This window comes from Dermacentor albipictus, chromosome 2, assembly GCF_038994185.2.
Source record: "Dermacentor albipictus isolate Rhodes 1998 colony chromosome 2, USDA_Dalb.pri_finalv2, whole genome shotgun sequence".
NCBI classification, from domain to species: domain Eukaryota; kingdom Metazoa; phylum Arthropoda; class Arachnida; order Ixodida; family Ixodidae; genus Dermacentor; species Dermacentor albipictus.
In genome coordinates, this window is record NC_091822.1 from 194017694 (window position 1) to 194045452 (window position 27759).

At 45.1% G+C, this 27759-nt stretch overlaps 1 protein-coding gene across 1 annotated transcript in view; it reads right to left on the reverse strand.

The window, feature by feature from the left end:
* Positions 1–27759, reverse strand: part of LOC135898520 (uncharacterized) — a 61061-nt gene that overhangs the window by 6452 nt on the left and 26850 nt on the right. Inside the window, exons 8-13 of the mRNA XM_065427493.1 lie at positions 10617–10772; positions 8617–8745; positions 7354–7641; positions 4529–4582; positions 4356–4436; positions 3615–3701 (exon numbers count right to left, since the gene is read on the reverse strand). Coding sequence (XP_065283565.1) covers positions 3615–3701; positions 4356–4436; positions 4529–4582; positions 7354–7641; positions 8617–8745; positions 10617–10772 — 795 coding nt within the window. The remainder of the gene's footprint in view (positions 1–3614; positions 3702–4355; positions 4437–4528; positions 4583–7353; positions 7642–8616; positions 8746–10616; positions 10773–27759) is intronic.

Consider the following 27759-nt stretch of genomic DNA (forward strand, 5'->3'; position numbering starts at 1 on the left):
CTTGCGATGTCAACGTTAATTGAACTTTTGATGGCATCTCACCACCTGCGTGACACTGGTTAGCAATGCCAGAGAACAGGATCACCGAACGTCCTCTTCCTCGACCGTGGACACGCAACTCCATGTTAAACTGCAGGCGGGAATTTGAGAACGAAAGGCCCACAATTTTTTAGAAAGACCTAGTGTAGACTGCAGCTTCAAAAGAATCTCGGCTGTAGAGTGTGCTGCGCGTGTTTTAGGCGGAAGTGTGCAATGTCGCTAAAAGTATGCTATCTGCCGTTTGCATTGGGGTGGTCACCCTTGTCGGTGCCTCCGCTTACTTGTGGCTGTACACAGACAACCAGCCGATGGCGGTACATCTCAAGCAATAAGCTCTGCCCTCCCACGCTGTTTTAATTTAAACTAGTGCTACAACGTGTGATAAGAAGAGAAACAAGGTTGCGGCGAATAAAGTCATAGCGACATGCTAAAAATTGCTTAACATAGATTTCTTGTGAATAGTTCACGAGTTGTAGCACAGCTATACCGCACCGCAACAGAGCTGAGTGAAATGCGTCCCAGGTGTGTTGCAGCAGCTGCCTAAAAAGTTTTTCGCAATCATAACATCGCTCTTAAACAAGAAATGTGGATTTTTTTTCTACTCAAAGAAGTTTCGGACGTTCTTACAGGTGACACTCAAGAATGCCTGAGTGCGTGAAGTCGTCAAACATACGGAAATACGAAAAACGCTCCATTCGCCTCTGTCCGCGTTGAGCGCTTGTTTTCATCCTGAAGTGTATTCTGAGTGAGATGAGGCATAATCTTGACTTAGAGATGATAATTGCGTACTAGTTTTGTTATAACATTTGCAAATGTTTGTATAAGTACAGTATTCAACGAGTTTTTTCTTGGTTGGAACATTCGTTGACTTGGATGAATATTTGAGACATAAATTTCAGCTTCCCTCATCAACTGTTTAATAATTTGCGGGCGTATTTTGCGTATTTCTTGCTTGCTTCCCTTGATACAACATTGTAAGCTAGAAAGTTTGGCTACTAAATAAAAAAATGAGTAAACATGTTGGCTGCAGAATGCGAATTGACGAAAAAGCGGCCCCTCGTGTGTCCAGCAAATTCATGTAAAGTGGTTGCTTGCCCATAACTGTAGCTGCCTTTCACACCTCACAAACAAGTACAACGTCAGGTTCCTTATCCATGAGAATGCGCTAGGCACAGTCAACACATAAAACAGCTCGTGGCTGGTGAACAATTCATAGCGCCTATTTCACCCCATATTATACTTATAAACTGAGGCTCTAAGTGCCTGTATTAGGTGCCTAAAGGCCACATTCTTAGTGCCTAAGCACGTGCTGATGGGCGAGTTGGTTATATATGATTACAGCGAAGGCGGCAAATAAACGTCCTTCGCCCGTTGTTTTATTTGGCGCCTTCGTCGTAACTTTAGTGCCTAAACATCCGGTCTCTAATGATAACGATGATCACAAAACATACAGCCAGCATGTACACGCATCGACATTCACTCACAAACTAAGGCTACTCACAAGTCTCAATAAGACCTGTAGCTCGCATTAAGAACACTAGAAGCACTTTCACTGCGCGAAACAGGTGGGGCTTCTTTACGGGCCAAGAAGAGTTGCGGATCAAGCAACGCTGGTCATGCCATTACAAAAAGCACATACGTTGGTGCGTTGTTAAGACTATACAGCAAATATTACGCTAGGCAGGTAGATTACGCCGTTGAAACATTTACCTACAGCAATACTTTCGTCCGCGGAAAACATTGCAAACGCGAAGCCTAAGTGGGCATTCCCAAACACCGCTTCGTCGTGTTATGTGAGCGACCAGCGAACGATGCTTAATGAATCAGTGAAAGACAAGTATATTCAATGATATGGTGAACAAGAACTCACCGCAATCATTCCTTCATGCTTTTTTTTTCAGTAGAAAGCAAAGCAAATGTGCGAGATGACCGAGAACTTTTGAACGTACGCAAACCTGCCATCCCGTGTGCGGGACAAAAAGATAAGTGCGGTGTTCCTGGGAGATTTTCCTTGCTAAGCAGTCATTTTTTTTTTTTACCGGCAGGATAGCCTGAAAAATATAATGCACCAGTTTAAGCAGGTTTAGCGTTTTCCATATTTTTTTCTTAATATAGGCACGATTAGGCTTGTCCACGCAAGCGAGTGGCTTTGTCTTCATTTTTCTTCTCTCCAACTCTGCGTGCTTATGGCATTTTTTTCATGCCCTCATCATCATTATTAGCAGTCATCCTATCAGAGATTCTATCCAACCAACTGTGCAACTGTGTGTGTGGTTCCCTGCCCTGCCACTATCTCCATCACTTTACTGTATTGTTATCGATAACTCGTGTCCTCTAGAGCATTTCTGCCAATCAAATTTAATTCAGGAAATCTTTTGGCGTCGAAATCTGTGCTATGAGTTGGCTACAATAGTATACAGTGATTTACCTGGCAACATGCTGCTTCTATGTTTGAGTCGCACGTAATATACTGCCACTATAACTGCCGCATTCACAAATGCGAACAAATTAATAACATTGCGAATAGGCGTGTTAAGAGCAATTACCACGTACCTTTTCTTTAACTTTATCCCTACCGCTGTACTCAAGTTTACGTGTCACGAAAATAACTGCTCCTTATTTTATGCGTATTGTTTGCCTGAAAGCGACACATCCGACGTAGAATTACTTTCTTTTTATTAGAAACGTTTAACTCACTGGGAAATCCAGTCCACTACACAACACGGCACCATGAATTCAGGTATGTCTCATGGCCGCGGCCTAATTATGGGATGCAAGAATTGATATAAGCCCTTCCTTCTCTCTAAATAATTATACTTAACATGAATCGTCAATTACAAATGTTTATTTTAATTTAAATAATATGTTTGTGATGCCTTCCTCCAGTGCGAAAAGTGGATTTTTATTCTCTTTTTTTCAGTCTTGTTATTGTCATTAGCTGAAGGTATGATTTGCAATATACCTGTTGACGTAGCACCGTGTCTGTGGGTTTCATGTGCCTTCTTATGACCTCGTCTGTATGCCCTACAACAGTATTCCAAGATATCTGTCCAGTCGATCATATGCCACTACCTGATGTACTTTCTGGAGATGGTAGTTTTGTCGAACAGTGATACAGTGGTTTTGTTTTTCCATATTTTTTCAGTCATGTAACGTAGTATACCATGTCCGGAAAGGATAAAGACTCAAAAAAGACTCGAAGAAAGAGAAAACAGATGGCGATCTGCTTACAGATGTGTTCTTGTCTGAAAAATCCATGAGCTGGATGACGTCATGGCTGCTAATCTCCTGAAGATTCCAAATCACGCGGTCACAAGCCCGGGCGAGTTAACGTGCTCCACTTAAAGCAGCTCATGTTAATTAGTTAATGCAATTATTCTCCGAATATAATTACTCAAACCTGTTCTTCTTACCGCATGTTCGTCGCTCGTGATTCTCTACGGTGAAATTTGCCCAGCTCTTCCTGTTGTTATGGCCGACCTTATCGGGGTAAAGCTCGTATTTAAAAGAATTAGGAGAGTTGAAGGGCTATCCGGCATTTCGTTGATGTTGCTTGGCTTTTATCACGCACTCACCCTGATTACGTGGCCTCCTTGCAATCCAATTAGTCCTGTTTACAGTGCTGTCGACGTTCTGAACGTTGATGATGTCCGTCAACGTGCCTGTAACACGTCAGAAACATATTTTGTTTATACGCCGCACAATTTTATGGCAACATCACAGAACAAGTGCGGCTTTATTAATGTTGCAAATGACCCTCTAATGAGATTAAATAGTGGACTAATGCCGCTCCTTTAAGCACGGCACAAAGGAAGCGGAAAGTGATTGTAGCACGAGTGCACTTCCAGGATTGGACGTTGCAAAGTTTATACAGCGATCTCCAGGCTTTTATCGATGCAAATGAACATCTTTCAGGCGTTACTAAAACTTGCTGTTAAATTTAATCTGGTTAGGTGCATTGGAGTAATAGTGGAGAGGCATAATAACGGCGTCTTGAAGAGCAATTAGCGGCCGACCGATTAAAATCAAAGGGGGTTCGAGTTCCGTCATGATCTTCTATGCTGCGCAGATGTATAAACTGAAGATAAACCAAGATTTTATTCCCAGACAACACTTTTTTTTATTCTGGCAAGCTGGCTGCTGTACTTTCGTGCCGTATTGTCTTCATCGCGTTGTCACAGCTGTGCATCTTTGCAGATTACTTCTTGCCTCACTGAATTCAGTGTTGCCGGCAACAGTATCGCAACTCAAAGGCATTTGCGCATAAAGCACAATTTATATTTAAAAGACAAAAATGGCATAAAATTGGTGCCTGCCTGGTCCACAGGTCTTCAGTCGAGTGCCGGTGCATTCCGGACATCGTTTGCAGTCACCCATGGTCTGCTTAGTCGGTGGAACTGCAAAAAAATCAAAACGTCCTTTCCAGTGTCATACGGTCGCCTCCGCCAAGACCTGCATTCTGCGCTAAGCGCGGAACGAGAATGCTCACTTTGCCCGGCTGTCCTCTCTGAATCGTCAAACTCTTCTGTCCTTTCGTCCTCACCTGCGGCGAATAGGAGAAAATTGACGCTCAAGCGCATTCTGTAGGCAGTGTAGCCTGTATGCGCCAAGTTTGACGCGCTTTTGGGGGTGCATATAATTTTGACCAAAAGTCTCGAAGTAAGTAGCTGCACGGGTAAGAGGCGCTGTTGTAGAACTTAGTGGTGCTCCACTAATGCATTTAGTTGTTCGAAAGCACCCGTGATTTCGAGGGACAGTACTTGCCGTTTGTCTGAGCACCACAACGTCACGCATGCTGCTACAGTCGTGCCACAGTATGACGGATATTGTCACTTGCGGAGTGGCCCTTCGAAGGATTTTCGCAACTACAAAATGCCGAGCTCACTAAAACTTATCCTTTAAAACTGGTTTCTCCGTACAAATAGTCATTGGGTGGAAAAGCCCACTTTTGTCATTCCTTTGTTTTACAGTAGACAGCCACTGTGCGCGTCAGTGCAACTGAGATAAGTGCCGACATTTAACTTAACCATTAAGCAATGCGTTATGCTTGCACCATTCGAACACTCTTTTGAATCTTGCGCATAACATACATACATACATACATACATACATACATACATACATACATACATACATACATACATACATACATACATACATACATACATACATACATACATACATACATACATACATACATACATACATACATACACACACACACACACACACACACATACATACATACATACATACATACATACATACATGCATGCATGCATGCATGCATGCATGCATGCATGTATGTATGTATGTATGTATGTATGTATGTATGTATGTATGTATGTATGTATGTATGTATGTATGTATGTATGTATGTATGTATGTATGTATGCATGTATGTATGCATGCATGCATGCATGCATGCATGTATGTATGTATGTATGTATGTATGTATGTATGTATGTATGTATGTATGTATGTATGTATGTATGCATGCATGCATGCATGCATGCATGTATGTATGTATGTATGTATGTATGTATGTATGTATGTATGTATGTATGTATGTATGCATGCATGCATGCATGCATGCATACATGCATACATGCATAGATGCATACATACATACATGCATACATACATCTTTATTTCAGCAGCTCACAACTTATTACACATATTGTGCCCGCATAAGCGCAAGTCGCTTGTGGGCGAATCACGGCAGACATGAAGTGCTGCTAGCTCGCTGCTTGAAAAAGAAGGACAACGTATATTATACACATCGCAACAGGTTTAAAAGAACACTAGACATGAACATCTTACGGTGTTAGTAGCGTGAAAAAAAAAACAAATTTAAAAAAATAAAAGATTTCCCACTATTCCTTTGGGAATATGGTAAAGAAATACATATATAAAAACGAACATAATCTTTTTGTTCACAAGACAATAATGAAAATAATGATAGGAACTGTTTAACAAAAACATACGCACACAATACCTGTAAAGTATTTTGAGGATGAAGCATGCTTTAATTTGTTGTTTGGCTTATTTTTGGGAATGCTGTTGAATTATTTCTTTCGGCAACTGGTCAAAATTAAAAGGAACGTAATATTATCGACACTTTTTACCATAGTTCGTATATATACGTGGTAACTGATAAAGGTATGTATTTCTTGGCATTTGAGGTTTACTCTGTAGTATTTTGTAATGATTCGAGAAAATATTACGAAGAAATATCATTTGTACAAAGAGATCCGAAAAGGACTCAACACCTGCAATATTACTTCATGCGTCATTGTCTGAACAATCATAAGCGGTACCATACAGTATACTCGCAGCTATCTGCATAACGCAGCATAACGTAGTGACTCACTGGATAACCCGTTATACGCATGCACAGAAAGGACCTATCGTCTCACAACACCGTTCTTGATGCGTGCGTCGCACGTTGAACACCTGTTGCTGTCTCAATATCAGCAACCACGTGATGGAGGGACAAGTGGCGCGTGTCCGAATCATGCCACGTTCAATGAACAGTTGTTATCTGAGGCGAGTCGGAACATTGTCCGTGGTACAAACGAAAATCTGGGAAATATTACATGCAGTACGAAGGTAGTGAACATGAGCCAAAGCAGCTGGAGGCAAGATGGTTATTGGAGCCATTGGCAAGAAGCACACCGACTGGCTGCACTCAGTTTTGAAGGACTCCTGCATTTTCACTCGCTAGTCTACTGCAACATCCCGCATTTCGATGGGGGCGAAATGCGAAAACACCCGTGTACTTAGATTTAGGTGCACGTTAAAGAACCCCAGGTGGTCGAAATTTCCGGAGTCCTCCACTACGGCGTGCCTCATAATCAGAAAGTGGTTTTGGCACGTAAAACCCCATAATTTAATTTAATTTTTACTGCAACATAGTGAAAGAAACAGCAGGGGATCTTTTCTTTAATTATATCCTTTCTGGTCCGGACGTGTGTGATTTGCTTTAATAAACCACTTGTATGGTTCTGGACATTCTTCTCCGCGTTCCCGTAGTCGTTAACAAAGACTTTATGACCAAGCATTCTGACTGGCCTAGCGAGCTAATGCGACGTTTTTCACTGTTGCGTGGTTTCTTACCCGGTGCACTGACTTCCTGTCATCATGTCCAGTGATACATCAAGTATCTATCCAATAAATTGCAATTAATTATTCCTGATCAAGCCCGATGCCTGAATTTGGTGAGGCATCGAGTGAATATCATCCTCCCTGCAGGTGACCTTAAAACGCGAATCATAACCGAGGTTATGTATTTTTTACTGATAAGCGACCCACTGTAGACGGTGAGCGATCCGATGGCCTGTCCGAGGGCGTTCTTGCTGACGCAGTGGTAGAGCCCGAAGTCTTGCGGCCCCACGTTGGTGACGTTGAGCGTCATGAGGGTGGTGTAGCCGCGGTCGTGTTCGCGCACCCTGTACTTTGGCCCATCCTCGAGGAATCGTCCCGAGCGCAGCGTCCACGTGTTTACTGCCGCAGGGAAGGACTCGATGTGGCATTCGAGCAGCGCCCAGCCACCCACACGCGTCGCCACCGACCATTGCTTGATGCGCACGAACGGAGGGACTGCACACAAGACATAGGCCATAGTAATCGATGAAGGTATTCGTGAATTGGAGAGCATTTATGCGAACGAGGCAAGCAACTAAAGAGTTCACCGCCATGAGGGAGCTAAGCACATTTCAGCAACGAAGGCAGCTGAGGATAAACTTAACTGAACACATAGGGTAGACAGTTCGAAGCTCACAACAAATGCACAAACAGCTTACCCTCAGAGAAGTTTCATTGGTGGTACTGACTAGGAAAATGCTTCTAGGTAAAGATATAGCACAATTTAAAAACCATAAATTGTCAACTACACTAGGAACTTCGAAGCTGCCTTTATCGATGATGGTGGTGCTCATGAATATTGTAAACGTTATGGTCGTGTTGATGTCAATAGTCCTCGACACGTTCTGCAGAGTAGAACCATGAGCCGTCAGGTGCTTTGTGGAGTGGCCCACCCATCATCGTCATCAACGTCATGGTGAAATACGTTGTGATGAGGCACTCCAACATCAGCGCCGGATGTTTCGGCGTTTAGCCTTTTTAGGTCCGAGCACTAGTGCTACAGTCCTAGGCGCGGGCAACGCTATTGAAAGAACATATGCCATGCTGTTATACACGTGTTATGCTTGTTGCTAGAGACCAGAGGCTGATGCAAAAGGATATCTAGTGGTACACAATTACACAAACAGCGATGTACAGTCGTAGGAGAGAAGAGCAACTGTTTTTCGATGGCTTAGAAAAAAGATTATCGGAAGCCACATGAGCCGCTTTTCACAGCAAGCGACGCCACCTGCTCGCATTTGATGCGTTAAAGCTCGCATATATTTGACGTGCTAGCGCCTATACGAGCCACGGCAAAAGAAAAAAAAAAGAATTGTTGACTGTAGAAACAAAATGAAATCATGAAGGTGTTACGAAGAAACCTGCAAAGCGGATATGATTACTGCGCTAAAATGTAAAATTCAAAATTTTGTACAATACGTTAGTACTCACAGGTAACTTCTAGAGCAACTTCCTTTGTAGCTTCTACCGGCACTCCGTTGGAGGCAGTGCAGAAGTAGCGACCCATTTCCTCCCGAGTCACGTGGGTTAGGTTCAGCTGGCGGTCTTCGATGAGCGATTCTGTAAAAGAACGTTTAAAGTACAAGAAGCAACTTAGACGTTCGAGTTCTTGTCCGGTTAGTGCCCTCTAAAACTGCCAATTTTTGGTTAAGGCCAGATGAGTTAGTTACTCACTAAAGAAAAGTTTCATCATATCTACATTCCGCTATCAGCAACAACATAAGTTTAAAAATTATCATACTTGATATTCAGGTTGCACATATCTGATTGCACTGTCTTGAACCTTAGGTGCATGCTTCCTCATCTATCTAACCTCCACCAACATGAGACAACACGTCTGTGACTCAAAGCAATATATACAAAACTGATTTCCGCCACATTGGTATGACTGATGGCATTGCCTATAACAGCTGCAGACATGGAACGACCACGACGTAATGTCTTCGCGCTAATTGTCACTGGTACGCAGAGCAGTCAAGTTCCACAACAGGAGAAAGTATACGCTTGTATTTTCTGAAGCAACCGTTATACCAAATTGAAATATAAGTACGGAGTTCTACTCAAATAAATAGCGATATTGCTATCGGGCAAGCATGAAAATGGCCTTGTGCCTAATAGTAATAATTTCCCCTGGCAGCTTCTACTACGAGATCTACCCGTGAACTCAACGAATATGTTTGCTGTTGTACATGTAATTAATCACACACTCCGAACGACTCAACTAAGGAGTAGCTTTTGCTATATACTAAAACTTGGGGAAGCGCGCTTCCAGGAGGTCCAGAATGGACTGGTAATGAAGCGCCAATAATTACTCGCTCAAATTCTCGCTCACACTACCAGTGGCGTAGCTAGGTCGTTTGGCACCCGGGGCCCATAGGTATTCTGTCACCCCCCCCCCCCCCCCGGGTGTAGCAGGCGGAAAGAGGGGTGTCTTCAGACGTATATGACACCCCCCCCCCCCCCCCTCAGTGGCCCCTGCACCCGGGGCCCACGGCCCCCCGGCCCCCCCTGTTGCTACGCCACTGCACACTGCATTTATAACTGTGGTAACCCGGAAACTACAGTTTTCCCCAGCGTGAGCGAAAAAGGAAGCTTCCTCTCTAAAAATATATATGGCCACTTTTGCGCACCCTTGCTACCTCCCGCGTTATATTAGAGTAATGTCGCTTGATATGTTGCGCATACACTGAGGGAAGCTTACCATAAGACGCCTACCTTTTTTTAAAGAAAGATTGTTTGCGCTTCATAAACAGTCCTTTCAGAACCCCCTGGAAGCACAGATTCGAAACAAGAGCCCTGAATACAAGAATCTGATACTCTTCTGATTGTAATATGCTCGTTACTAGCTGTGAAATACGGGAAATTTACATAACAGGAGGTCATCCCAAAATCTTATATTAACATACTCGTAAATTACAACTCAGCTACAGTTGGCGAACAGTGACAAAACAAATGACGCTTTCAGCATCTTACAGTTCACGTACTCCGAAATAAAGACAAACGAGGTGTTCAGACTAGAACGTGCACCTCTGACGAAGTTCTCTTGCAGCGTTTGTTTTGACTCGCGTATTTTTTTTTTACTCACTCAGTAGTCAAATAGCAAAAACCGTTTAGAGATAGCTGTGCTTTCACACGCAGACAGACAGCGCCGAAGTGCTCCACGACACAGAACCTGTTGCATGCTGGCGTCATCTTAAGGTTTAAATGCCCACCGCAGAACATGTCATTACAACCGAAAATCATTTCGCGCAAGCAGATGCTGTTAATTTCCTGCCACCCGTATTTTGTACATATTTGGTTTTTCACGTAGCCTTATCTGGTTGCCTATTCCCCAAAGTGCATATGGGAAGGTTCTTCTCAAAAAAAAAAAAAAGAGAGAAATCACTACCGCTTGCTTTCCGTGGTGGCCTGCAAAACGTGTCAGTCATTACCGTGGAATCGCTGCCCGTAGATGGGTCTGCCGTTCTCCCTCCTCCACGTGACCACGGGTTCCGGCTGGCCCGTAGCCGAACAGTGAAGCCGTACGTTCTCGCCTTCGCGGATGGTCACCGTCTGCACCGTTTGCGCGTCCACGATGGCCGGAGGTACTGCGTGTGTGCACGTGGGCCCAAAGACGGGGGCCGCATAAGTGCATGACACAAGCTTTATATACATGAAGTAAGAGAGAGCGAAACATCTTCGTCAAATAGCTTCAAGATTAAAATCAAAGAAATTTAGCCACACCGCCTTCTGTTCCCGAGTGAAAGCAAATGAGATAGAGCAGAAGAACAGAGGGGAGAAACGTTGTGACGGGCAGTTGTGGCTGGTGGCAGGCTGACTATGTGGTCGCGAATGCTTGGACAATGACGACGACAGCGTGACTGTCTCCGGGTATGCACGCGCTAGCCCTTGCTGCCGCGTTGTGAACTTGTGGTGCTACCTAACTAAAGCCCTCGTATGTAGTCGCCCCCTCCCTCTCCCGTAACAAAATATTTGTCACAAGTAAGTATGGAAGAAGTGCGGGGTGGACGGAATAAAAAAACTTAACGTAGATGTGACGGTATGTGTACAGGACGGAAGCAGGTGCAGGAGTTTACCTACGCGCTAATACATACCTTATTAAAATCCACCTGCTTGCACAAACATACCAACGCAATCCAATACAGCACAGTGATTGAAGAAGGACTCGAAGGATGTATAAATGGGGCACCCATGTGTCCACGAGACTAACATCATCACTCGACAGAAGAAAAGCAAACAAAGGTAAAGATACGGCAAACCAGGCACGTACCCAGGATTTTTTTTCGGGGGCGGCCCACCACCTCTATCATCATCATCATCATCATCATAATCATCATCACCATCACCATCACCATTATTATTATTATTATTATTATTATTATTATTATTATTATTATTATTATTATTATTATTATTATTATTATTATTATTATTATTATTATTATTATTATTATTATTATTATTATTATTATTATTATTATTATTATTAGCCTGTTTTATGTCCACTGCAGAACGAAGGCCTCTCCCTGCGATTTCCAATTACTCCTGTCCTGCGCCAACCGATTCCAACTAGCGCCCGCGAATTTCCTAATTTCATCGCTCCACCTAGTGTTTTGTCGTCCTCGATTGCGTTTCCCTTCTCTTGGTACCCATTCTGTAATCCTAATGGTCCAACGGTTACCTAACCGGCGCATTACATGACCTGCCCAGCTACATTTTTTCCTCTTGATGTCAATTAGAATATCGTCTATACCCGTTCGCTCTCTAATCCAAACCACTCTCTTTCTCTCTTAACGTTATGCCTGGCAATCTTCGTTCGATCGCTCTTTCCGTGGTCCTTAACTTGCTCTCAGGTCTCTGCCCCATATGCACTGGCAAGATACACTGGGAAATGCACTGGCAAATGCATTGGCACTGGACATATTGAACTGGCAAAATGCACTGATTGCACACCTCACTTTTCAATAATAATGGTAAGCTTCCAGTCAGGAGCTGGCAATGTCTGCCGTATGCGATCCAACCTATTCTTATTCTTCTGTGAATTTCCTTCTCATGATCAGGGTTCCCTCTGATTATTTTACCTAGGTAAACGTACTCCTTCACAGTCTCTAGTGGCCGACTGGCCATCCTGATCTCTTGTTCCTTTGTCCGGCTATTTATCATTATCTTCATCTTCTGCATAATAATATTCAACCCCACTTTTACACTCTCTCTGCTAAGCTCTCCAATCATTTGTTGTAACTCGTCTGCATTGTTGTTGAATAGAACAATGTCATCGGCAAATCGAAGGTTGCTGAGATATTTGCCGTCGATCTTTACTCCTAAGCCTTCCCAGTTTAATAGCTTGAATTCTTCTAAGCACGCAGAAAATAGCTTTGGAGAAATTGTGTCTCCCTGTCTGACCCCTTTCCCTATAGGTATCTCCCTGCTTTTCTTGTGTAGAATTAAGGTAGCTGTAGAACCTCTGTAGATATTCTAACGCGAAAGACGAGTCAGTAAGATGAGAAACTATTTACAGATTATATTTACAACAACGGTTGCAGCGCTAACCGGTTAGATTCACAGCGCGAGCCCAGTTCGTTCTTCCTCCTCTTTTCTGGAGTGATGGCGCCTACGCGCCTCGTTCAAACAAACAAATACCTCACGCATGTAGCAATATTTTCCAAGCTTTTTACGTAAACGTTCTGTACTCCTTGATTACGTAGTGCCTCTACCATTGCTGGTATCTCTAACTGAATCAAATGCCTTTTCGTAATCTATATAAGCCACATAGAGAGGCTTATTGTACTCTGCAGATTTCGCGATAACCTGATTGATGACATGGATGTGATCCATTGCAAAGTATCTCTTCCTGAAGCCAGCCTGTTTCCTTGGTTGACAAAATCTAGTGTTAACCTCATTCTATTGGAGATTATTCTGGTAAATATTTTATATAATGCTGGGAGCAAGCTAATGGTCCCATAATTGTTCAATTCTATAACGTCTCCTTTTTTGTGGATTAGTATAATGTCTGCATTCTTTTAGTTTTCTGGGACCCTTGCAGGCGATAGGCACTTCGTATAAAGAGCCGCCAGTTTTCCAAGCATTATGTCTCCTCCATCTTTGATTAAATCGACTGTTATTCCACCTTATCCTCCCGCTCTTCATCGTTTCATGTCTTGCAGGGCCCTTCTGACCTCATCGCTAGTTATAGGAGAGTTTCTGTATCCTGTTCATTAATGTTTCTAAGTGAACTATCGTGACTCCTCTGGGTACTGTATACAGGTCAGCTTAGAATTTTTCCGCTGCTTTTACTATATCTTCGAGATTGCTGGTGATATTATCCTTCTTATCTTTTAGTGCATACATCATGGTTTGTCCTATGCCAGGTTTCTTTTTTACAGATTTCAGGCTGCGTTCATTTTTTGCGGCGTCTTCAGTCTTGCTCATATTACAGTTTCGAGTATCAGTTATTTTCGCCTTGTTGATCAGTTTTGGCAGTTCCGCGAATTGCGTAATGTTGTGCGGCCGCCAGTCCCATACAACCACGTAGAGCGCAGGACTCTGTGATTCTAAACGTACTGCGCTCACCGCGAAAGGTTAGAAAAACACCCACATAAGCACAGCAGAGAAGCTTCTACGTGAGGTGGTGCGACCGATAACTGTAGAAGCGTCATTCAAAACAAGTAATTGTTCTCCACTTCCGGCGGCGTTTTCTCTACTTCCTTTTTAAATAAAAAGATGTTGATCCATAAATATTCTCATAAACAACGGTTAACTTTTTTATTATTCGCTTTTGCTTGCAGTTTGGTTGTTGCCTTGGCTTCCTCCCTTAGTAGATCGCTTAATTTCTCAACTCCTTGCGATTTTTGTTTCCAGTTGCCAATTTTGCACGAAAAGTGCTATACAGTCAAGGAAAAACAGACGAGGTAACGGACGACAGTCATCTTGCTTATGGGTTTAAGGGTTATTGCAAGGTTCATTATGGATGCTCTTTCACATTATTTCCCACCTTATCTAACCCATATCACGTCTTTATGGTTCCGGGCGTCTGCCAGCGTCGCGGCGAGCCGTAACTCAAGGAAACAATGAAGCAAAGGGATAAGTTAAACTCAATTGGCGTTTTCTCCGGCCGCAACTCGTTCCACGAGAATACAGACCAGCTCAGTAACAGCCGCATCCCTTTCCTGGTCCCAGGATCAGCCTAAACAAAGAAGGTTGAACTAACAAAAGCAACAGCGATGCGCGTGACGGTTGAATAGATGGTGACAACTGAACGCATCTCGAGTTAATCGCGCGGGTGCGGAATCTACGAGAAAACTGTCCTTCACATCACAAGAGATGCCGATAACTACCGCCATCTAAAAGGAGTGAAAAAGTCAGCATAATGCTGACTAATGAATAGCTGCGAAGTCTCAACATTGATCTGGCGGAGCTTTAGGAATGTGTGAGGAGCGGTGGGCGAGGGTGGGGAGGGGGGGGGGGTGTATGCCACTTGATTTCGGCGGGGGGGGGGGGGGGGGGGGCCCTGGGCCCCCCCTGGGTACGTGCCTGCGACAAACAATATATGTCAATTTAAAAGAAGCTTTAAAAGAATGTTTAAAAGCACCGAAATTATATCAACAGATCATAGCGACGCACGCCGACATAAAAATTGTCGTTTGCAGATTTTTTTGTCGGCGGGTAGGGTTGTATAGGGAGAATCTGTCGTCTATGTCGTTTTTGCGGGGTTGTTTTTTACACCACTACAAAAGTTCCGTATTGTTTCCTTTTCGTAGAAGCACTTCCCAACTGAGCCGCCAGTTATTGCCTAAAACTTAAGTCACGTAGACACGAAAGGAAGAGAAGCGAAGTCGAGTTCACTGGTAAGAGCAACGGCAAAGCATCGTGCGTGACTTGGTCACTCCGTGCGACAAGTCCTTATCTTATCTTATATAGCTGCTGTTTAGTACAAAATCGTACTTTTAAAGGTCGGAGGGGCAAATCTCCGCTGTGGCGGCCGCATTTCCCTTAGGGCGATATGCAAAGAACGCTCGTATCCCGTGCATTGGGGGCACATTAAGATCCCCTGGTGGTCAAAATTTATCCGGTGACCCCCCCCCCCCCCCCCCCCTACGGCGTGCCTCATAATAAAATGATGGTTTTGGCACGTAAAACCCCAGAATTCATTCGTAGTTTTAAGTACTTTCATTTGAATATTACTAGCGTGTGTCTTCCTTATGTCTTACTGCGCATTTGATTATTTCGTTAAATATGCGGAAATTAAGCGACGTCTGGTAGGCAAATCTGTCAGCGTGTGCTTGTGCAGGAAAAACCCGATCCAGTTTGCAAAGAAAGCAACAAAATCAGCGCAGTTCATGTCGACAGCTGGCAATCACATCGTTCATTTCTACGCGCGACGTCTCCACCGTTCCTTTCCTCCAAGCTAAAGAAGATTATATCGACCGTTTGCGTAGGTATACGCATTTGCATATGATCATTCGTGCGTGACTGAACGGAGGTGCGTCGAAGCTCATCTGCGCAGTTGGTATCGCTGCGTGGGTTGAAGAGATTGCAGCTTTCATTGACAGGACGTAATAAGCATAAATACAGACAATCTGCGGGCAAACGTAGGCGGAAGTGCGTTACACGAGAAGCGAAGCCCCTGCGGGCAGTCTCAGAAGTTTCCTGCCGACGGGTTACCGGAGAAATCCGTGAATAGCGGCTGCGAAGCGTGATAACTGGATCACCTCCGCGAGACGCCCTCGCCGCCTTTTGAGCGGTCGATTCCTTGATCCGCAGTGGCGGATCTGTTATGAAGGTGGCCGCCGTTTATGAATAGACACTGCCTGAGCTTCGATTGTCTATCGTTGCGAAGGAGCGGACCATTATTTTAAGGAAGCCACAAAACAGCTTTTGTCGAAGCCGCAGCTTCATTGTGAGGCCTCTCCTCGCTCTTCGCAGGCGCAACAGCCCCTCAAGGTACAGGCTCTGCTTAAAAACTCCGAGATAGCACGACACCCTCTGGGAGTTTGGAACCATGACAGCATGCTATTGGGATGACACCCGTACATTCAAACGGAAGTGCCGGCAATCAAGCAACGATGTTTGCGGCGTCCATGTTTTCGCCAGTGCGTGCGTGCTTTGCAGTGACTGAAGTGAAGCATAGTTGGGGAAGTGAGTGAGCGAGCGGGAGGGATGGCTACTTAGTTAGTTAGTTAGTTAGTTAGTTAGTTAGTTAGTTAGTTAGTTAGTTAGTTAGTTAGTTAGTTAGTTAGTTAGTTAGTTAGTTAGTTAGTTAGTTAGCGTGCGTGCGTGCTTGTGAGTGTACATGTGCGCCGGCGGTCTCTACAACCGTGTCATCACAGTCGGTACAGTGTGCGACGTCAGCAAATCTCGGCCCGCGACCCGTTACAACATGCACCTCTCTCTCTTACCATATATATATATATATATATATATATATATATATATATATATATATATATATATATATATATATATATATATATATATATATATATACTCCAGAGCTTTAGGTTATGGACGCAAGCCCGCTTGCGTCTCCTAATCTAAACCTCTCCGTTGAAAGAAGTGCAGGCGCACGTAAAAAGCAAGAATTCACGCAGAAACACCACTCGAATTATCTAAGTATGCGTAAGCATTGTGCCACTTCCTCGTGTCCTCACAGTCCGATGTCATTATCAATCTTACCAAACTTGATCTGACCAGTATTAACATCAATCAACCTTGTCCGAATGCAGCTGCCCTTATCAACCTTTATGATTTGTTATGAACCTTATCGAACTCGATCCCTCCCTTTTTCAACTCTTATCGGTTGTTATCAACCTTATCGCAATCTATCCGGTCCTTATCAACACTGATCTGTCCTTATCAACCTTATCGGACATGATCCGACTGTTATCAACTTTTATCCGTCTTTATTAACCTTATCGGACTTGATCCGACCCTCATTAATACTTATCAAACATATCAAAATTGCTCCTATCATTATAAGCCATTATCAATCTTTCGCACCTCATCCATCCGCGTCGAACCATTACCAACGTTGATGAGACCCATGTAAACCCTCATCACTACTTATCATCCTTATGGACTCATTGATTCGTTATCTGTCTGTGTTGCACGACGCGAAGCGCATGAGCTCTGAGAGATCGCGGGCATTGCGGTCGGTGAAGCGACGCCCCAACAGAAGGCGCATCACCCGAACACCGAAATGCATCGGGGATGCGGTGATTTTCGCAAAATCGGAATTTTCCTAATGTCTACAATGCTCCAAGTCGGGTCTACGTGTGGTCCTAGAGATGGCGTTTATTCCACCATCACGATTTTTTTTCAAGAGAGCCTTCATAGAAACTGGTTTCCTTTGGCATATTTTTTTTTTTTTTATGTGCCGCCGGTCCAACACGTTCATATGGTTCAGATATATTCATCTTCTGCAAGCATGGGTGTTTAACCCGGTCCTGAATGGATGTATATGCTGGACGCGTACGCGTACTTGCCGGACTTTTGAATGTATTTCCCGTCACATTACGTTTCTGTAGCGCTTTGTTTTTCTTGTTATTCTGAAAATTCTCCTCCCATGTAATAAAGAAAAAATGTGGGTGTTTAGCCCAGTGGGTAGAACACTCGGCTTCTGAGCGCGGGGGCGTAGGTTCGAAACTCACCTCAGCGAACGTTTTTCATTTCAAATTTGTTGTGTATATATATACAGTGAAAGCTCGTTAATTCGAACTTCAATAATTCGAATTTGTGGATAATTCGAACTGCACGATTTGGTCCGGCCAAGCTCCACAGAACTATATGTATAAAAAAGTCCGTTAATTCGAACGCGAGAAGGTTCCCTCACGGATAATTCGAACTACGCTCGCCTGGCACACGGCCAGAGAAACGCGCCTACTGCCTACACACAAGGCTGTATTGCCTCCGAAACGGAGAGAACGGCGAGAGAAGGCAAAATCGGAAAAAAATCTAACCGACGCGGGGTCAGCCAGAAGGCAGCCGCGACTGCCGCCTCTCCGTTCTACGTAACCTCCGAGACTTCTTGCCCGTTGCGAATCTCGGAGGCTTTGCAAATCTTGTACAGCTGCTAATGTTGTGCGGAGATGGCACGGTAAGCGCCAAAACACAGCGAATCAAGTACGTCGCAGCTGCGCTTGCAATCAAGAACCAACTAATCAGGGCCTTCGCCACCTTCACATGTTCAGCGTCTTCGTCTCGGCAGTCTTCATCGGTTCTGCACCTCTGTTTTCAGCTTAGGAGGTATCGGCCGTCGCGATTCATTGCGATGGTGTTAAGCCTCGGCTAACGTTCGTTTTGTTGGACATCGGTGGCGTGGTACAGTCGGAACCAGAGCTCCGACTTGAAGATGGCGTGTGCCCGCGGCACACGTCATCACTTTCTGACACGGCAAATTTCTGGACATGCCCTACTGCTTCCAAATCGCAGTGTACTGTTGCTCTCCTTCACTTTCGTTAGTTCGAACTTTCGTTAATTCGAACTGAAGCGGCTTCCCCTTGCGGTTCGAATTAACGAGCTTTTACTGTATATATATATATATATATATATATATATATATATATATATATATATATATATATATATATATATATATATATATATATATATATATATGCGTCCGGCCTTCATCAAGAGTGCGATTGCAAGCGGCCACAGCTCATTCTGTACTTTTTCTCTGTAAAGGAGAACCATATTTTTTTTTTTAAGTGTGGCGTCATGAATACCGTACGTTTTCTTCTTTTTTTTTCTTTAAATATGCTTCATCCTTGCACACAAACCTTGTAAATTGAGCTCTGCGTGCTTGCAATTGCGCTCTTAATGAAGGTCGGACCCCGGTGGAAACGTCGAAATGAAATGTTTGTTCTTAATCTTTCACGTACTCCTGCACTTCTTTCAATTTATGAAACACCGGATCCGAAGAACTACCTTCCTTGCTATATATATATATATATATATATATATATATATATATATATATATATATATATATATATATATATATATATATATATATATATATATATATATATATATATATATATATATATATATTTATTTATTTATTTATTTATTTATTCACGGCTATATAAAGCCACCAGGCAATGAAGCCAAGAGACACAGAGAGAGAGAGACCAAAGAAATCTGAAAAGCTGGGAGGTTAACCAGAGGCACGTCCGGTTTGCTACCCTACGCTGGAGAGAGAGGGGAGAGGAAGGTCAAATAACAGGAAAGTATAGATAGAAGGAAAGTGAGCACAGACACGCAACACAGTCGGTCACTGTCGCCGCATACTATCACCGCAACGCACAGTAGCACTTCTAGCGCTATAAACATCTGTTCAGGCTACAGCCGCTTGTCCAAATCTGTAGTCCTTAAAAACTGCAACAGTGCCCTCGTCGCTCTCCGCTGCGATGGCTTGTGATGTCGACATTCTAATAGTATTGAATTAACTGATTAAATTGTGGGGCTTTACACGCCAAAACCGCGATTTGATAATGAGGCACGCCGTTGTGGGGGACTCTGGAATAATTTGGACCAGCAAGGTTTCCTTAACGCGCACCTAAGTACAAGGGTGTTTTAGCATTTCGTCCCCATCGAAATGCGACCGCCGTGGCCGGGATTCGATCCCGCGACCGCGTGCTTAGCAGTCCAACATCATAGTCACTAAGAAACCACGCCGTTTAAAATTATTTCCTATGAACCCAACGAATAGCATACGGGTAACTAACTGTGGTAGAAACCGTAATGTAGAAAATAAAGAAGAAAAGTGGAAATTAAAGTGGACGAAAAGATAACTTGTCGCAAGCGGCGACCTAACCCACAACCTTCGCATTACGCGTGCGATACATATATGCATCGCACCCGCCGTGGTTGCTTAGTGGCTAGGTCGTTGCGCTGGAAAACACGAGCTCACGGGACCAGAGCCCGGCAATTGGCGGCCGCATATTGACAGAGGCGAAATCCAGAAACACCCGTGTACTGTGCATTTGGTGCACGTTAAAGATGGACAAAATTAAAAGTGTGCGTGCGTGTGTGTATAAAAGAATGCTTCCGCACCATCTGACATACATGTAGGCAATTTCAGCGGGAATTTTATCCTTTTTTGTGGTATTAACTTACATGCAATCAGCGTGCTTGCAACTCAGCGGGCTGACATGGAGTAAGCACTCTAGTTTCTGCTGAAGTTGAACATTCTTATCATGTTATACAAAGAAGAAAGCGTGACAAGCGTGTGGAATAATTTGCTGAAGCGCCTTAATTTGTCCGCACGGAGCCATCCGGGAAAGTTTTCCCTTATTACGTAACGAATTGAATGATGTTTCATCCGTAAGAAAAAGATGATAGATCTGTCAAACGCTGCTACTATTTGTGTTGACTTTGATGCTAGAAAAAGAGGCAGTGACGTCATCGCCAACATGCTTGCCTCGATCGTTCTAGGAGTGGCACATCACGTACACAAAGAGAAGATTTTGTGAAAGGAAAAAGAAAAATGGAGGCGATAAGCGATATTTTTCCTATTGGGAAGACAGACCAGAAACTTTACAGCAAGAAATTTCTATTCTGGCACAACTGTGCTGCGTCACTGCATCACGCGCTACCTTCAAGAACGGAACGACTGCAGCAGCGAACTTTGTTGACGCCTCCTCGCAAAATGTAAATGCGCTTTTCGCCACATACGCATTAGTTACAAACGGCCGATTGCCCTGCTTTCAAACGCGTTTATAGTCAGGCAATCGGTTCAAACGAGTTATAGAGAAGCCACAAGGCTTCTTCGACCGCCGTTAGTGCAGGCAGGGATCCACGTCCGGGTTTCGAAGCGTGTTCGCTGCGTTTTCTCACTCCACTTGAGGACGTGGTGCTTCCCGTTTCCGCGGCGTCGACTTCATTGTGCGGGGAGTAGATCTAAGCGGCGGCTGTAAAGCACCGCACGACTCTCTCCCGCTGCGACGCCATTTGGCGCGAGCAGTTTCAAACTCGGCTCGGCGGTTTCGGAGAGCGTCTCGTCCGGGAGGCGCCGGCGTATGCGCACGGCTGACGCGCCGGTAACGAGAAAGAAAACACGGGCGTTTGCATTTGCATTTCCTCGGGCGGCGGCGGCGAAAACGGCCGGAACAGCGCACGCGCGCTGGCTCGCTCGCACGGCTTCTTGTATATGCGCCGAGTGGCAAAGCGCGAAATAATGCGCTTCGGGCGAATTGCGCGTTTGCCGGAAGACGGGAGTCTTCCGGCAAACGTCATTACGAGCCTGCGCGATGAAACTGTGCAACGCTGTCAGAGCCAGAGCTGAAGCCGCCTAACTTCAGTGTCTGTACGTGGCGGCAAGGCTTGTCCAAAGCCCTAAAATTACATTGCCCATTGGCACGCATTTGAAGGTAATTCGGTTAGGCTGCAGAGCTCGGAGTGTTCCGTAAGGATTCTTACCATTTTCCAACCTTCGCGCCTTTCGTCATCGGCTCGCACGATGGATGCCTCCGTAATCGTTGGCGGTCGTTCGCCGTGACGAATGATGCAAAATTAATCTTATCGGAGGAAAAGAATCCGTTCGAAGTACGCCCCCAGATTACCGTACGCAATTACTGATAGCAATGCAACGCGAGTAGCTTTGAAAAGCAGGATGATACATTTAGAATAACCCTCCGATTCAAGCGCCTTATCTTTACGTGCTCATCATGTTGCTGCAGTGTCTGTACATGAGACATGAATGACTGAAACGCGAACAGACGAACGACAAGAGTGCATAAAAGAGTGCAAAGATTAGGACGCTCCTAGCGGCCACAGCACGAAGCGACCAGCGGGGCGAGAGAAGACAAGGCATCTCGTAAATGTAGCCACGCATGCTCAGATCCAGATTCTCTCGCACCGCGTGTTAGCGCCAATGTTTACCGCGCAGTTCGTTGATCGCGGCTGACGCGTTGCAGACAAGTGTCTTGATCTCACTACCAGGCAGGGACACCTGTTACTGTGTCGTTTGTTGGAAGGACTGCGTTGCGGTGTTCCAGTCATTTGCCACTTTGTCATTTGTGTGCTTGCGCTTGAGTCATAGCTGCCTAGGTAGCAACAAGATAGCCAAGAAGCCTGTCAATCACCAAAAATTATTGTATGCGTAAACAAGTTTGTAGCTTCTGCTTCAGAATTGTATAGTCATATTGAGGAAACCTCCCAACTTCAGCACATGGGCCTTCAGACTTGTGGAGACGTATACTTCGTAGGCTAAGTACAGACTTGATATAATATCTGCACAAGGTACGAATAAGCTGCATCGTTGCAAAGGAGGCTGTGCGCCATATAGTGCAGAGGAAACATCTGTATAGTTATAGGCAAATCAGGAACTGGAGGAGGAAAGCGTGGACGAGAGTAGGCGGACGCCAGTTGAGGGTGTCGTAACATCGTTCATCACCCACAACATGACTGCCTCATTATTGCTAACGTGATTTTCTCACGTATTAACAATCAATGGTCACCTATTCTACCCGTACCGAGACCCACAGGAGCATCGCTGCATCTTCGTGACGTCACGCTCTACAGCTTGTCTGTAGGCAGTCTGTGTGTTTTGCAGATAAATGTTTACAGGCTTTCTCTAGACAGCTGCAGTAAGCTCCCGCTCCCGAGACGTTGTTTATTTATTTATTTATTTAGTTAGTTAGTTGAAGGATACGTTCCCGTCTAGCTCGCTTGAATTAAAAAAAAAAACATTCTCTAGTTCTGGAACTTCAACCACAAATGTCGCCTGGCCTGAACAGTCGTTCCACCGTCTGGGCCATATAACAAGTGGGCAAACAATTGGTAACACGCAACGAAAAAAAAAATCAAAGTTCGCTCTCTCAAACTCGGATTAATCTTCTACTGTACATACAGGGTGCCCCAGCTAACGTTAGCCAAGTTCTTAAATATAAAATGTGGAACATAGGAGGACGCAACCAATGGCATTCCGTCAGCAGTGCCGTACCGCACCAAGATGATCTTTTTACATAATTGGACTATCTATAATTAGATTAATTAACTAACCTTTCTAATTAGCTAATCGTGTTTTAGAACACCCGATTCGGTTGCTTTCAGTGTGCTATGTCTCCCGTATTATTTTTTTTCCGCGTTACAAAGAAAACGCGGCAAGTATGAGACGCGCGCGCTCGCCGCGACATCAGCCGTCCTAACTCGGTTCAACGCCTGGCTCGGCGGCCACGTGAAGGGGGCGAGGCATCGCTTTTGGCGTTGGTCGCCACGTAATGCGAGCTGCCTTTTCTGCTTGAGGCGCGAAGCCGCTGCAGCGAGCAGCGGCGCTGAGTAGGAAAAGGAGGAGGAGGAGGAGGAGGAGGAGGACAAAGGCAGCGGTAATTCTTCCCAGTGACGCCTGGGACCGCTGGTGCCGCGGCGTGCGGACGCGTAATCGTGCGGCTATTTCCATATTTCGCGCGTTTATTTACGACGCGGAAAGTGTCATACATAGCACACTGAAAGCAACTGAATCGGGTGTTTTGAAGCACAGTTTTTGCTGTTCTATCAACATGCTAAGTCGATAAAGCGATCGAGTCTAGCGGTGCCGGTTCTCCAATCCCAACAAATTATTCAACTGCAAATTAAGAGGAGGTTATACGAGTTAACCTTGTATCATTGTCATAACAACCATATAAGTGGCAGCTTTTCCTTCCAGAAATCCACCTCGCCGGTTTCTGCGGAATTCTCTTACGCAATTAAGCGCTCGATCCGTGAAAAGTGTTTCCGATTGGCGGGGATGCCTTGCGCTAGCACGTCGTCGGTTGCGCAAGCTCGGCTTGTGCCAGTTCCTGCCAACGGCGTGGCGTCCGGCCCTGCAATTAGCTCCGACGCGACCCCGTGCATCCCACGCGCTGCACGGTTCAGGCCAGGCGGATCCGTTCACGGTATTCGATTTCCTCTGTCGCGTGGTCGTTCACCCGAAGCCGTAAAACATCTCTCGCCGCGCGTCTCACTCGTCAGCAAGTTTTGGAATCCGCAATGACTCCCTCGAGAGGCGACACTTAAAATGCGCCCCAGCGAGCGCGCGTTTTTCCTGATCGCAGGCGTTGTGGATCTCGAAATGCTGCCGCCGCCTCCGCCGACGCGGAACTTAAGGCGGCGCACGGGGTTGTGATGTTTTGCCCCGTTCCGCTCCGCTCCCCTTCCTTCTTTATTTCGTTTATTTCTCAATTCAGGGCACGACGGCGAGGAGCTGCTTAGTCTTTTTCAATTCTGTTTTGTTTTTTTCTTTTCCTTTTGTTTCTTGTATTCCGCCTACTTCCCCGCGCGCGTGTCCCCGTGCGCAAACATAAGCATATACGAGTGCGTGCCCCCACGGGAATACTTTAGTACCTTCGGGCAGCCTAACAGCTTAAACGCGTAGCATAGACTCTGGCGACTTAAAGCAGGTTCTTTGCTATTTCCCCTCCCTACCTCTCTCTCTCTCTCTCTCTCTCTCTCTCTAGCGTTCGAAGGCGAAAACGACGCGAGTGCGGAGCAGAGAAGCGGGAGCGCTAGCACGAAGTCGCCTTGCGACGAGGGACATTTATTTGTCTGCGCCTCGTTCTGATGAGCTTGGCACAAACAGAGTGAAATGGGGAACGGCAAAAAAAAAAAAGCAATGAAGTTGAATATTTTAAAAGTCTGCGTTATAGCTAAGTGAAGCCAAAATACTAGCATACTATAACAGTGCGCGAGACCAGTGAATCGGCCATTTCGCGTATACGTCATTACAACTCTGACATGACGCTGAAAATACGAGCACGGAAACGACGCTTCGCTTTCGTGCGCATGTAATGGTTGGAAAAAGTTCAACGGTAAAAGGTGGTGCGGGAAGACATTTCAAGCTTATCCTTTGCCATCGGCGTGCTCGTCAATTTTATCCATCAGATAGAATAAGGTTCATCATCCATGTCGTTAATATGAGAAAGATGCTCTCCCAGATGTGCCCAATTAGCGCTTGCCTGCGTCCACGAAACAGTGCGGTACTAGCAAACTTTCCGATATTACCGGTCCTCTTAATTCTCAGACGCCCTCCGTTGCGCTTCGCTTCCTTTGACAGCTATTCGGTTACTATATGTACATAATACTCGTGTAATGGAACCCCGGTTTGCTATTTTATTCATCACTGGTTGTCGGCTCCCCTTGTTTCGCCTAATTTCAATATAACTATTACCATCTATTCGAGTTTGATTGCTAATCCATAATGATGTGTGTTTATATCGCTCCAAGCTTCGCTTGCACTATTCATCTTTTCCATCGCTCCATGCATCGTGTCACAAAACTAGGCGTCCAGGTTCCTGTTCTGCACTAACGGGTCATTTCCTAACATCTTCGCCCGTGCCCCTGATCCATGGTAGGCCCGGAATGATTGTGCGTTTTCATCTTATTGATATTAGCTGACTCGATTACTTTCATGGACGACCAATTAAACATGATGTTCATCCTGTCAAGTTCATCACCGCACCTTAATTTTCGACTCGGATGCAATTTTGATGCGAAAGCGTCAAATGGCTCATCGAAAAAGCCGGCGTCTGTAACCTGTGGCAGCAAAACGGCAGGTAAATTGCCTTTGGCTGCGACAGCAGGTCACGAGGGCGCCTCGACGGAGCAGAGCGGGCGAAAGGGATGCCTTCTGCAGCGTGCTGCGTGATGGGAGAGGGAATAGCCACGACGGCACGTCACCCTCGCTCGGAACCGAACGTGCTAAGCGTCTCAATGGACGTCACACTCTGGGGTTTTGCAAGACGCGTAGCGCCACCTGCCGGTGCGAAGAGGCAGTAATTGAGTAGTGCGAAGCCCGACTCCCTTGCTAAGATTGTTTATGCAGCTAGCGACTGCGAAACAACGATTTAACTAGATTTTGGTCCATATTGCGAGTGTTTTGCGCATTTAACACCCAGACAGAGAGCTATGAATTTCTACGCTAGTCGGACGCGCCGCCGAACTGCCATAAAGCGCTTGCTGGCTCACCTGACTGATGGCGGGAACGACGGCAACCGCGATAGCTCTGCGTGCTACGGAGAAACGCCGCAATCGACGCTACTGTTGTGTAGTAAATTGCCATGAACGTGAAGAACGGAATAACAACGTTCAGTTTTACCGATTTCCATCGCGATCGATACGGGCCGTTCAACCTGTTGGGTAATCGGATTACTTGCATTCCCCACAACACAGCGGCTCGCATGAGAAAGTGCGACAATTTTGTTATTCTGTAATTGTGTTGAGTAGCGCTGACGGAGGACCGTGGTAACCAAGCGAAAACTCAAGAATCTGCAGCCGCTACTTCGTTGGTAACAGAAAAAACAACGTTGCTAACCATCCTGCTTATGTGCCATCGATATCTCCACCTTTTAACAGACGTCCGCCTCCGCTTGACTCAACAAGTGGAACGGAGAGATTTGGCAGGTCAGCTTAACCAAACATTTTGGTTCGTTTATGAATTCAAAATCCTGTTCTAGAGCATCGTTGTATCGAGAGCCCATATCTACTTTCGATATTTTCCATGTCCTGCGCCGATACAACAAGCACGCTTCGCAATGTGCTGAGCCTGCTCGACGCGCGTTTTTCAAATGTGAGCAATGAAGTTGCTGTAGGAGCACTGGACGAGTAACTGCGAAGTAATGCACGTGTGTAAAGAAAAAAATGTCGCGTTTATTTACATTTATCTGTGCGCGCTTGTTGCTCGAAGCGTCTGCGAGAAGTTCAAATTAAGGTACGAGCGATGCTGTAGCTCCTGCGAGAAAGAAAGATGCAGCGCGTAGGCACTGTAGGAAGCTTCCTTTGTTATGATCGCACGCTGTTTGCTACCTTGAAAAACGTTTTCTGTTTGCTGCCCTGGAAAAGGCTACGAAAGTATTTACTCTCTGGAAATAATTGCGAGACAAAACATTACGGTAAAATACATAAAAATATAGGAGGTACTTGAGTCTTGTGTTCAGGACATATTTAATATGAACCAGCTTGAAATGCTTAGATTTTTATGCTGATATGCCTATAGACACACCTGATGCTCTCTGTACTTGCGAGTTGCAGCACGCCGAAATAACACTTGAGACTTTATTTTATATTGCACACGTACTTCGCCCTGCTGAGCTTCCTTTCCGAAGCGTAGATGGGCGGAAGACGCTTTCCAGGTCCTTGATTTTTCGGAATCCGTGCCTCAACACAAACGAGAGAGAAGAGTCCATTGTGGCCTATGCACCTTCGCTTCCGGACAGCTCTCCTTGTACTATACTCAGATTGCGCCAAGGCTCCGATGGAGGCGCTGGTGACGGGTTTTTTTCCGCAGCGCCGCCTGGGCAGAGTCTGAGGTCTAATGCGATCGCTTGCTTTCGCATTCACAACTCGTAAGAAGTGCTTAGGTGTCCTCGTGTTTTTTTTTAATTATTGCGTTTGTTCTCAATCCATACTGCTCCTCGTCGCTTTACGTTACGCCCACACTGATCTCAGAATTAGCAGTCTCTCAATTAACACAGTTTCGGATCTACAAGGTTAAACGTCTCTGTGAATGCTTTCCAAGTATACGTTTGATTGTCCGCACTTTGGGTAAAATCCTTAGTTTCAATATTTATTCGAACACGCCTTGAGCTTCCAGAAAAA